This window comes from Macaca mulatta, chromosome 2, assembly GCF_049350105.2.
Source record: "Macaca mulatta isolate MMU2019108-1 chromosome 2, T2T-MMU8v2.0, whole genome shotgun sequence".
NCBI lineage: Eukaryota > Metazoa > Chordata > Mammalia > Primates > Cercopithecidae > Macaca > Macaca mulatta.
This window is the reverse complement of record NC_133407.1, coordinates 100218910-100232288: the sequence shown is the minus strand read 5'-3', so window position 1 is coordinate 100232288 and position 13379 is coordinate 100218910. Positions and strand designations below refer to the sequence as shown.

The 13379-nt window shown below is 41.9% G+C and overlaps 1 protein-coding gene across 3 annotated transcripts in view; it reads right to left on the bottom strand.

The window, feature by feature from the left end:
• Positions 1 to 13379, bottom strand: part of CTDSPL (CTD small phosphatase like) — a 119595-nt gene that overhangs the window by 26631 nt on the left and 79585 nt on the right. Inside the window, exons 2-4 of one of the 3 annotated variants that reach the window (XM_077992169.1) lie at positions 11877 to 12045; positions 10393 to 10547; positions 692 to 724 (exon numbers count right to left, since the gene is read on the bottom strand). In XM_077992169.1, coding sequence (XP_077848295.1) covers positions 692 to 724; positions 10393 to 10547; positions 11877 to 11970 — 282 coding nt within the window. In that variant the 5' untranslated portion in view covers positions 11971 to 12045. The remainder of the gene's footprint in view (positions 1 to 691; positions 725 to 10392; positions 10548 to 11876; positions 12046 to 13379) is intronic. The other 2 variants (XM_077992170.1, XM_077992168.1) reach the window with 2 other exon arrangements.

The following is a 13379-nucleotide window of genomic DNA, read 5'->3' as shown; positions in this document are numbered from 1 at the left end:
TCTGCTGGCAGAACAGGAAGAAGAGAAAGGACAGCGGATGGCTGAGGGGTGGCTGGTGTAGGACTGTGCTGGGGTGGAACAAATTTCAGGGCTGACAACAGAAGTGAGGGTGGCCTCAGGGAGTGCCCAGCTGGGCAGAGTTGCAGCACAGCAGGCCTGTGGGATGGGTCCTGCAAGTCCAGAGAATATAGTTAGGGTGACTTCTCTGATCTCGGAGCTACAGCCATACTACCACTGATAAGTTAGAAACGGTCCGGTCACCTGGGACCTGGGCTTGGTGAGCCCAGTTCCACTGGGACTGAACCTGCTGCAAAGAACTGTGTCTGGGCAAAAGAATGTTCCCGCCAATCTATGGAGTTGAGGCTAAGATGGTGGGGTGTGGGTGAGGGTTCTGAGCAACCTCAGCTTGTTCAGCTTGGAGGTCCTTCCCAGAGAGAAAGGGAAAATAAGAATTGGGTAAATGGATGCTGGCTGCCTTGCTGTTCCTGAGAAAGGAAACTGTCTCTGTAGAGAACTTCCTGCTCACAGTTTAAAATGTAGCTTCAGTTTTCTTTTTAACAGAACAGAGCTGTTTACACCACATGATAAACAACATAAGCAATAACATTTAAAAAATCCTTTATATCAGTAGGCCCAAAGCCACACGATTTTATGACCGTTTTAATAAATAAAATTAGATAAATATACATACACTTGGTATGGGAATGACCTGCCTCTGGTCACCCTGAGGAAAAAGAAAAAAAAATCATTGTCAGGTTTGAAGAGAAGATCATATTCTCAAAAGAAACTTCAAAGCCCTCTCGAGCACAGCAGCTGCATGATCTGCCATTCTCTGTACCTTGGTGGTGTTTAATGAACAGGAGGAATCCGAAAATTTTCCACAGTTAAGGCATGAGGCTCCTTCTGTCTCTCAGACACCCGTTCTGCTAACAAGCCAGGCTGGGCTCCTGAGGCTCACCAACCATTTTGTGTATTTAAATAGTGCCTCCCTTACTCCCAGGAATTCAATCCTTAATTAAAAAACAAAAATAAAAACTCATACTTTACTTTAATCCTTGATTCCTTCTAATAACTGTTTGTTTTTTCTTTTAAGCAAGCTTTTCCCTAAAAAGACTAAGTCAATATCGTATGCAGGGAATGGGAGACGTGTTCATCAGATTACAATGACCTCCTGGTCATTCCAGGAGCTCCTCTAGGGGAAGACTAGGGAGAGGGGACAAGGCAAGGTACAAGAAATTCCCTCCCAGGCAACAGACAAGGGGACAGCTTTCTCCTTCAAGGGAAATACAACCTGTATTCACAGGGAGTGTTAAGAAAACCTAGGCCCCAAGGAAAGGCCTCAATTATTCCGCAGCCCCAAATGCCAGCCATTCCAAACCTAATTGATGGAAACACTTCATTATAGCATTGTTAAGAAATGCTAATAAAAAAGTTTATTTCCACTGAGCATTTCCAGTTTCTGTTTCTTCTTTTTTAGATGGCCTAATAAGGCGATGCACTGCTTCATGCCTTGTACACTGAAGAATTTCTGAAAATATGTGTCCATTTTTATTAAGAGGGTTACAGTGATAACGAGGTCTCACATGAAAGGGCCAAACCTGATGGCTGGCAATGGCAGCTGGCTGGCACCTTTCTGAGCTCTGTTTTGACACTAAGAACAATTTAGCAACTTCTTGATTATCTCTAACCCCTAGTCATCACCTCTGCAGTATAAGAGCAAGTATCATTTCCTCTTGAGATGATCTCCACAGTTCCTTCCTTTTTCAGATTTTGGGCTTGTCTTAAAGACTGTCAGCTTCCTTCTGACATCACTCAAGGCAGAGCTATGCTGCTCTCCAACAGACAATGCAATCAAATAAATCAAAGTTTCCAAGAACTTGCACAGATAAATTCATTTAAGAAGCTTTTAAATAATATTATTCCTAATACTGGGACTAATAGTAGGTCACTGCTCCTACAGACATACTTGGTGGAGGACATACTTTTAAAAAAACTTTTATTTTAGGTTCAGAGGTACATGTGCAGGTTTGTTATATAGGTAAATTGCATGTCATTTACCTATGGGGTAAATGGGGGTTTACTGCACAGATTATTTCATCACCCAGGTAATATGCATTGTACCCAAGAGATAGTCTTTTCATCCTCACCCTCCTCCTAAGCTCCACCCTCAAGTAGGCCCCAGTGTCTGTTGTTCCCTTTGTTGTCCATGAGTATTCAGTGTTTAGCTCCCACTCATGAGTCAGAATGTGCAGTATTTGGTTTTCTGTTCCTGCATTAGTTTGCTTAGATTAATGGCCTCCAGCTCCATCCATGTTGCTGCAAATTACATGACTTCTTCTTTTTCACGGCTGCATAGTATTTGGTGGAGGAGAGTTTAACCAGAAGTTCACATCCTATTTGGGTCTCCTTATTTTTATTTTATTTTACTTTACAGACGGGGTCTTGCTCTGTCACCCAGGTTGGAGTGCAGTGGTGTGATCATGGCTCACTGTGGCCTCAAACTCCTGGCTTAAGACATTCTCCTGCCTCAGCCTCCTGAGTACCTGGGACTATAGGTGTGTGCTGCCATACCCAGCTGGGCCACTTCAGCGTAGGGTTTCTCAACCTCAGCACTGGTGACATTCTGGGCTGGGAAACTCTGTTGTGAGGGATGTCCTATTTGTTGCAGGATGTTTAACAGCATCCTTGGCCTCTGCTCACTAGATGTCAGCAGATGCTCTCTCCCCCTCTAGTGACAATCTGTCTTCAGACATTGCCACATGTTCCCTGGAGGGCAAATTATCCCAAGTTGAGAAGCTCTGCTCTAGTAGGAGAGTGCAGACATCCCCTGCACACAGGTGTACCTTCAGAACACACTTTTGATGAGATGAGCACGTCCATGATGCAAGAGATCACAACAATGCATCTGAAAGGCCTGACAAAATGTCCACTATGAGCAAGCAAAAGTGCTGATCTAGAAGGATATTTGGGCTTGAAAATTACCCTAGAAGCTTACATGTATGTATGTCTGTGTATACAGCATGACGTATGCATGTATTTGTGAGTGTCCAACAATCCGTTTTATGCTGTCTTTGCCCTTAAAAGTCCTCCATGGTCTTTGCCATTGGGGTTCTGACTCCTCCCAGCCTCTGGAGGCTTCTGGTCTGTAGGTCCAGGTTGTGGCTGTGATGGTGGCAATGGCTGCTACCCCAAGCTGCTGCTGCAGAAGCAGCTGGAAACTCAAAGGCTCCAAATCCTCATTTCTCCAGGGCAAAAGTAAATATGGAGGGTAGATAGAACCCTAGAGGTCATCTGTCCCATTCTGTCCACAGCCTTCCCTCTTCCTCTGGCATGCTGAATTCCGAGAGGTACAGATACTTAAGGAATCAGCAGTAGAAATGGGCCTGGAATCTGCTTCCACATCTAATAGGCCTGGGCTTTGTGTTCCGAATGTCCTGAGCAAGCTAGGGTCAAGAGGCAGAGGGTCCTCCTCTGGGAATTCACTGCCCCACTCTGACAGGGCTCTTTCTCTGGTGTCTGGTCTCCCGGATTGACTAGTCAAGTGTTATGGAAATAACGTGTCACCCCACTTTGGATTAACTAAATTAACTCAAAGTTAACATAATTCTTTAAAAAGCCATCTTGACAAATGTTAATAGAAGGAAGTTCATGAATGAACAGTAAGTCCAAGTGAGCTCAGCTCTGCTGGAGGAACTGCCTTTAAAGGCTTCTATTTCCTGATAGATACAGCTGAGTACCCCAGGAAAGCTTCCAAGGCTGCCATGCCATTTCCTCATATCATTTCATCTACAAAGATACCAAGCTGTCTTCCTTATTTTCTTTCTAAAAATTTCTCGGTTCTTCTTTGACCTTTTTTGTCCCAGAAGAACTTAAGCCTTTCTATCCAGAAACAGCACACACATTTCTCATAAACATGAGAAATCAAAATCTTTTATGATTTGAATCAACTTTGGAGGAGTCTTTTGGGTTTTCTATGTAAACAATCATGTCATCTGCAAATAAGACTAACTTTGTATCTTTTCCATGTTTATACCAATTGTCTCATTTTCTTGGCTTATTCCATTAGCCAGAACCTACCATTGATTTTTCTGTGTTGTTTGCTGTTTATTTTTTGAAGATAGCTTTTTATCATATATAGTTTTCTTCTTTGGTGGCACTGTTGATTTTATATATAAAGGTCCATGGGCTACTATACGGTTCATGTATTAGACTATTTGTCATAAAGTGCCCCTATTTATCCTGTTTAATGCTTTTGAATCTGAATTCTGCTTTATCTGATATTAACATTGTCACTCCTGCTTTCTGTGTGATCTGCTTTGTATATTTTGCCCATTTCTTTATTTTCCACCTTTCTTTATCTGTATGTTAGATGTTATGTCAGAAACTGTCACCTACTGCAATTGTCATTAGCACTGTCCACCAAATAATTCCAGTTTTCTTTCTGAATATGTGGGAGAATTACACTTCCATTCCCCTTGAACTTAATGCAGTCATGTGACTTACTTTAGCCAATAAAATGTCAGCTGAAATGAGGCATGTTTTTCTGAGTTTTCTGAGTGAAAACTTTAAGAGCCAATGTGATTTATCACATTTCCTTTGTCCTGCTGTGACAGTCATGGAAGCAAAGAGATGGGGTATAGGCATGTGAATGAGGATAAGATGGTTATACTGTCCAGTATGGTAGCTACTAGTCACATGTGGCCACTGAGCACACAAAATGTGGCTGGTCCAAATTAAGATGTGCTGTAAGTGTAAAATACACATCAGATTTTGAAGGATTAGTAAGATAAAAAGAATATAAATTGTCTCGCTAATATTTTTTTCTATTGATTACATATCGAGATAATATTTTGGATATAGTGATTAAATAACATGTTATTAAAATTAATTTCACTTGTTTTAAAAATATTTTCATTAATGTGGCTACTGGAAAAAATTAAATTATACATGTGACTTACATTACATTTCTGTTGGATAGTGCCACAGAACAAAAGGCTCAGCCTCAGCCAACCCATTATAAACAAGTAGCATGAGTGAAAAATAGACTTTTATTGTTTAAGCCTCTGAGGTTTTGAGGTTGTTACTGAAGCATAAACGAACCCGTACTGACTAGTGTATCTACTCATGAGTCATTCCTCCCTTCTCCTGATTTTGTTGAGAGCAAGAATATGCTGGGCTAAATTCCTCCCCTGTTGCTATTGGATAGCCATGTGACAAATGGCTACACCCAATTGGTTTGACTAATTCAACTGTACACTGTTTCCACGAACATATCTGCCATCAGATAGAAATGATTTTGGCAGTAAGTAAAAGAAATCTGCCAGGCACTGTGTCAGGCCAATAAGACATAAGCAGAAGTCTCCTGGGTTTTTCTGTGAAAGCATTTACTTTTCATAAAAGGGACAGACATGGCCAGTGCCACCCCTCCCTATCTTTTTCCTTTAAATGTGGATAGGATATCTAAAACTTGTGACTTTGAGATCATAAATAGCAAGCATGAGGATGAAGGCAAACACACCAAGGATAGGGGAGCAGAAAGACAGAAAAACATGTTCTTGATGGCATCATCAGAAATATAAACCCCAGTAACTACCTGACCCAGGCTTTTTGTGTGAGAAAAATAATCCCCTAATTGTCTAAGCTATTATTTGTCAGCTTTCTTTCTTTTCTTTTCTTTCTTTCACACTTTCTCTCTCTCTCTCTCTCCTTTCATTCCTTCTCTCTTTTTTTCTTTCTTTCAAGACAGGATGTTGCTCTGGCACCCAGGCTGGAGGACAGTGGAGCGACTAAGGCTCACTGCAGCCTCAACCTCCAGGCCTCAAGTGATCCTCCTGCCTCGGCTTCCCAAAGTGCAGGTATTATAGGCGTTAGCCACCATGCCCAGCAGTTTTCTTTTACTTACTGACAAAATCATCCCTATTTGATGACAGGCATATTCTTGGAAATATCATACAGCTGAATTTGTCAAACCAATCTGATGTAGTCTTGGTCTTTGTTAGAAGAATCTGGTTCATCAAACTAGGTTTTATGCCTATTCTTTATGTTATGTTTGCTATTTATTATTTATTCTTTTTCCCTTTCCTTAATTTTGATGGCTTGTTCAATTTGTTTATTTCTCCTTTACCCCCTCTGTGAATTTTAAAGATCTATTTTCTAATTGTGCCACTTGTTACAGTTCTATTATTAGTTCTATTCCTAAAAATCATGTTTGTTTCTACATTGGGGGTTTTTTGAGACAGGGTCTTGCTGTCACCCAGGCTGGAGGGCAGTGGTGCGATCATGGCTCACTGCAGCCTCGACCTCCTGGGTGCAAGCAATCCTCCCACTTCAGGCTCCAGAGTAGCTGGGACTACAAGTGCACACCTCCATATCTAGCTAATTATTTATTATTTGTTTTGTAGAGATGGGGGTTTCCCTATGTTGCCCAGGCTGGTCTCAAACTTCTAGGCTGAAGTGATCCTTTTGCCTTAGCCTCCCAAACTGCTGGTATTATAGGAATGAGCCACTGCACCCAGCTTAATTCTAACCTTTTTTTTTTTTTTTTTTTGAGACTGAGTCTCGCTCTGTCACCCAGGCTGCAGTGTGGTGGCGCAATCTTGGCTCACTGCAAGCTCTGCCTCCTGTGTTCACGCCATTTTCCTGCCTTAGCCTCCCGAGTAGCTGGGACTACAGGCACCCGCCACCAGGCCAGGCTAATTTTTTGTATTTTTTAGTAGAGATGGGGTTTCACTGTGTTAGCCAGGATGGTCTCGATCTCCCGACCTCGTGATCCGCCCACCTTGGCCCCCAAAGTGCTGGGATTATGGGAATGAGCCACTGCATCCAGCCTATTTCTAACATTTTTAACAATTATATCATAACTGAGTATCAATCTCACCCAGATTTTTATGTTTTGTTCCCTCTCTGAATCATTACATATCTAAGAAACTTTTGTCTCAACAGATAAATGATATCTTGGTCACATACAGAATTTTTGGTTTCCATTTTTTTCCCTCAGTAGCCTATAAATATTTTTTCATAGTCTTCTGGCTTTTAGTGTTGCTGATGAGAAGTCTGATACTAATATAACTGTTTTCCTTGAAAATAACTTATTCTAGTATCTTGTAAGACTTTCCCTTTGTCCTTAAACTTCAAAATTTCTACAGATACATCTAGGCATGCGCTCCTCTAACTAATCCTGCTGTCGACTTGGTAAGCTCCTTCAATCCACAGATTCAAGCTTTGTCTTTAGCTCAAGAAATTTTTCTTCTACTACTTTTTCTCTTTCTGGAACTCTTAACATTTGCATGTTCCATCTCCTAGATGCCTGCTGTCCCCTCTCACAATTACCATCTCTGTGTTTCTGGTCTGAATTGTAAGATATTTCTTCTTCCACTTGCTTTTCCAGAACATGAATTCAGTTCCCACCAGTGACCATTCTCCTTCTGTTTGTTTACTGAATTTTTATATTTAGAAATCACGAGTTTTTAAATTCCAAATGTTACTTTTGTACTCATAATTCATTTCCTGAGTTGTCTGTTAAAGTTCTCTTCCATCTCTTCCATTAGTTTTACCGCAGTGGGAGTCTCATTACAGTTTTTTCAACTTGGACTTTCTCAGTGGAGGCTGCATTTTTCTTTGCTTGCACCAGGTTGTGGGTTCCCTCAGTGTCTGTGCAGGTCAGTCTATGAGGCTCTCTGGGAAGTGGCAAATGAGTGAGTACTGCAAGGCCCAGCAAGGAATGCTGTTTTCATGGCCCAGCAGAGCCCATGTTAACAAACCTCAGAGATGAAGAAAGCCCCTACACTACTGGATCCTCCAAGGCACAAGCACTGGAAGCAATCCAGCTCACCAGGGCAGCCCCTCAAAGGACCACACACATTGTGTGGGCAGTATGAGCCCTTTCCAAGGCGATCCGCCAGCTCCTTCTGGCCAGTGGACCTCATGGGACTATACATTCGAGTGTTTGTCCAAGGACTCAGGGAGATGTAAGCATTTTCCTCTGTTGGTGGTTCCCTGCTTCTTATTGAGTAAGAGAGAGAATAAATCCTGTGCCTGCTCTCTACCCTGAAGGTGTCAGGAAAACTGGGGGCCTGAATGTACTTTCCAGGCTCCACCAGCAGGCCCACCTGGGTTTATCCTGGGAGGGAATTTTAACAGTCAGAGCCATGTGCTCAGGCTGTCATCTTCCCAGAATTCCCTTCTATACATCCATATGTGGTTTTAAAATAATTTTTTAAATCATAAAAGTAATTTAAGCTGATTTTCTGAAAACTGAGGAAAGTATAGAGGGAAGGAGAAAATCCTAGCTATAATTCCACCAGTGTGAGCAATAGGAGATAACCTTCATATTTCAGCATACGTCCTTCCAGTCTTATAAATGCTTGTGTGTGTATGTGTGTGAGAGAACAAGAGAGACACTCTATCCATTTCTTTATATCAGCAATATTTACGACATATCATTTTGAAGGGCTGTATGCTATTTGATTGCACAGTTAATTCTATAGTTTTTTTTTTTTTTTAACCAACTGCCTATTGTTGAACATCAGGTTGCTTATAATTTTTCGGCATTATAATCTATGCTGGGTGGGACCTCATGGTTAAATCTTTGCACATTCATAATTATGTCCATAAAGAGTAACTGCCTGCATCAACAAATAGGGATATTTTTAAGGCTTTAAGATCATATTGCCAAATTTTCCTCCAGAAAGGTGTCATCAAGTAACATTGTTACCAGCAACTTATTTATATTCTCTATCCTCCCTCCTACCACTCCATGCTAAAACCAAATATTGTGTTTAAAAATATCTTTGATAAGTTGAAAGCTGGAAAATGGTATCTCATTATTTAGTTTGCGTTTCTTCGATTACTAAACATGTTAAATATTTTTCATGTATTTATATGTGCAACATTCTTATTTTTTCATGTCTGACCATATGAAAACCTTCAGCCTAATTCCTATGCTTCTACACTCCAAGCCTGTGAGACAAATCAGGCAACAGCAGTGTTCACAGTCTTGCAGAAGCATGTGGCTACTGTCACAGCCCACAGTCACTCCTGGTCTATGATATCAACAAGACTGAACCATCTGTATTTCTTATTTTGTGAATTACCTGTTTGTGTCCTTTGCTCATGTTATTTGGAATATAAAGCTTTATGACTTTTGTGTCCTCAAATGTCAACTGTCTTCATGATGAATAATCTTCTTTCGGTGATTTTTCCCTGAAATTCCGTTTTGACTGAGATTAATATTATAACCCTTATTTTCCTTAATTTATACTTGTATGAGGTCTCTTTGCTCATCCTTATTCCTTATACTTTTTTTTTTTTTGGAATGGAGTTTCACTCTTGTCACTCAGCTGGAGTACAGTGGCGTGATCTTGGCTCACTGCAATCTCCGTCTCCCAGGTTCAAGCGATTCTCCAGCCTCAGCCTCCCGAGTAGCTGGGATTACAGGTGCCCACCACCAGGCCCAGCTAAGTTTTGTATTTTTACTAGAGAAGGGGTTTCGCCATGTTGGTCAAACTCCTGACCTCAGGTGATCTGCCTGCCTTGGCCTCCCAAAGTGCTGGGATTATAGGCATGAGCCACCATGCCTGGCCGCATCCTTATACTTTTAACTGTTCTGAGTAACTTTGTTTCAGATGCGTTTGTTAGACAGCATGTTGGTAGATTTTGGTTTTTGACCTATTGTGACAATATGACATATTTTATTTGATACATACAAAAGAATATATAACAAGCTTATTATTAAACAAGGTAGTTAAACTCAATTATTTTATTGTTAGCTCTTCTCTATGTCTGTTTCTCTTTTCATCTATTTGTGAGTCTGCTACTGGTTGTTTAACTGTTTAATGCATTCAACTTCCCAAGAGAGAATGTTATAAAAATGTGAAGTGACTCCCGTAACTCCCATCAAATATGATCTTTAGTTGCTAAATGAGATATCCTTTATCAAAAAAGCTTACTTTTCTTGGTAATTTCAAATCTTTAAGTAAATGGCTGTACACATACTATCACATATCCTTTTCTTTTTGTTTTTTGTTTTTGAGACATAGTTTTGCTCTTGTTGCCTAGGCTACAGTGCAATGGCACTGCAACCTCCGCCTCCCAGGTTGAAGCAATTCTCCTGCCTCAGCCTCCCTAGCAACTGGAATTACAGGCGCCTGCCACCACGCCCAGCTAATTTTTTATATTTTTAGTAGAGATGAAGTTTCACTATGTTGGCCAGGCTGGTCTCGAACTCCTGACCTCAGGCAATCTACCTGTCTCAGCCTCCCAAAGTGCTGAGATTACAGGTGTGAGCCATCGCGCCCAGCTCTGCATATTCTTATTAAGGATATTCATCAAGGATGGGACAGATATGCCGCTGCTGCAGTTTTATGGAGTGCACAGTTCCTCGCCAGTACTGACCTTCTGAAGTCCACCATTCTCCTCCACCAGTGGCGGAAGCACACTGGGGCTGTTGGGTGGAGGGGCCTCCACATTGTAATCACGGAAGCAGCAGAAGAAGGAGCTAAGGATGCTGCGGCTCCTCTGCTTCTTTAAGCTGACGTTGCACTGGGAAGCTGGAAACAAAAACAGAGCACACTGTGGCCAACTGCAGCATGTACTGATAGTTGTAATATAATGCAAAAATCTGAGTATGCAGTTGCCCCCCAGACCCCAGATTCCTGCCCTGAGGGCCTGCTCAGGAGGAGAAGATGAGGGGCTCCTGGAAATTACTCTAAAGAACTGTGAATCCAATGTGAGAATCCCAGGAGCCAGCTAGTCGATGGAGTCCAATCCCTCTGGTTGGACAGGATCCCTTTGACCTCAGCCCAGCAGGGGCTGCTTGCTTATTAACTGACTCACCCTCAGGGTCAGTCCCCATCTGCATTCCTGAACCCAGCAGATGAAGTATTCCCACCCTGCACCAAGCACTACTTCAAAATAAACATCTTTTCAGGCACAAATCAGACTTGACACTCCCTGGGAAGCATCTCTCCATTATGGATACCAATAAAAAATCACTTTGAATCTAGGTTCTTGGACATCCCCTGCTCACTATGGAAATGACTTAACTTTGTGGGTTAAGAAATAAGATATGTAAAGGCACAAAAGAACCTCCTGCTTAAACTTGCCAAGAGTTTGTCCAGAAGTTGGTGAGGGCCTGGATCCACAGAGCTTAGGGCTGAAGGCTTCCATTTCACTTAAAAAACATAAACAGCAGGAGATGTTGGATGGAGAACACATGTTCCTGCCCCAGTAGGGCTGGCCAGGGCAAAGCCCATCTTCATGAGATCCAGGGCAATACTGTGCCCTAGCCTGTCCTGAACTAAGACACTGGAGGGAGTGACACATCCTTTCTGTTTATCCAAGGCTCACAACAAGCTGCCACAAGTCAGGAATAAAAGGTGAAAATTAGTATAGATGAAAAACACCCCTCAGGGGAGGGCTCACAACTTCGAGGGGCAGGAGTATTTGCCTGGGAATGCAGCCGGGACTGTCCCACCACATGCCATGCCTAGGCGGGTCAGTGGTGCTCTAAGAAGAGGCCGCAGGCAAGGGACCATGCTTAGGGTTAATGGGAAAATTGCCAGTGCAGGAAATGATTTAAGTCCACATGATAACTGTTGGAGCTTATCTCTTCTCCCAAAAAGCAATTCTGGCACAATTCCTCTTTTTGTGCACTTAGGAGTGATTTGTGTAACACCTTTCCTCCCAAGAGATCACAAAACCTTTGCTGAATGTTTTGGGGGTACTCTTCTGCCAGCAGCAAAACTAAGTGCATTCAGATGGAAATTCTGAAAAGGGACTGAAAAGCTATTCTTCCAGCAACTCCACAGATATGAATGGTTTCTACCCTGGGTTCGGGCAAATGGCCCAGTGAGTATGAATTTAAGATCAGCACTTACTAAAGATGAACTTCAGAACCATAAATCTCTGAGAAAGCTGGCTGTTTTTATCTTCCTCAAGCATCCTTGGGTGCATGCATAGAGCACCAGCCATCACATTTCAGGCATCTCATTTCAAGGGCAGGTCAGGCCAGACCAGGCCATTGGGACTGCCAGGCATGTGGGCCTCCTAAGTGGTAGTGTGGGAAGAGATAATAACCACTGTTCACCAAGGGCCAACGCTGTAGGTCCCAATAGTTCACAAACCTCATCTTGCATACTCCTAAGGAGATAGGTGTTACTACTTCCATCTTACCGCTGAGAATATACAACTATTGAGAAAATACAGCAGGATTGTGTCGGTTCCTTTGCCAGATTCAAACCCAAGTGGGCCTGTTTCCAAACTGTGTGATTTCCCCATGTGCCATGCTGAATACAATCTTGAAACAATTTAGGTTAGATTAAGAAGGTGGAACACGCCAAATAGGGAGAGAAAAGCATTGCAATAAACTTGTATTTAATATAAATGATACATTAAACCATTTCATTGTTACTCTGAATGTCTTAATTTTTATCCCACACTCAGAAAATTTAGTCAGGGGAAGAAAAAAAATCTTTTCCCTAGCTGATAGCACATTCCTCTGCAAGTAAACAAGCTATCTGTTCATGTCTCAGAGACACTGAGCAGTCTGCAGAAAGCACCTTTCCAGGTCCTGTTTTCATCCTTGGATGACATGAATCTTCCCCACGACTAACTAGCCCACTAATTAACAAATTAACTTACATACTAAAAAAATTATAAACCTGGAACCAGTACACTACTCATAATTTCTACCACACGCTTACTTACTCTACAGAAGGTACACACAGCTAACAGAGTCAGTAAATTAGTTATCCGAGCACCTGGGAGGCCATCGTGCCTCCAGACAGGGAAAGGGAGCTCACCCAGGTCTTTCCTTCTCTGTATAAAGAGTGCAGCAGTCAAAGTGGTCTCATTTTCATAGGTGTGGAAGATTCCAGGATTCTTCCTTTCAAATAAGGTTAGTTCTAGGGCCTGCAGGAACCTCTTGGAGGCTCAGTGGCTAATTTTCTAATCACTCTTGGATTGGTCTAGAACTCTCAAAATCAGGAGAGGTGGGAAGGGTAAATGGAAGGATTTCCTCAGGACCAGCACTGGCCTCACCGACCCTCAGCATTCACTTCTTCCTGAATAGGGCTCCAGACGTGGGTGCTCTGTACTAATGACCCTACTGCCTTCCAGCCCCAGTTGCTGCTTCTCTCCCCCAGCTATCATCCAGAAGATCCTTGACTTGCTCATAAACTGGTAAGGGAGTTTTGGTTGACACATGAAATAAAAATTCAGTTTAATGGATAAATGTTGACGTTAGAACATTAGATGAAAAAGTTAATATATATTATTGTATATCCGATTTGATCATAACTAAGCAAAGCAAACTAAAAAAGATTATAATTAAGAAAAGATTTGCAAGAAATATGTCAAAAAGTTAACAGTAATTAATTGTT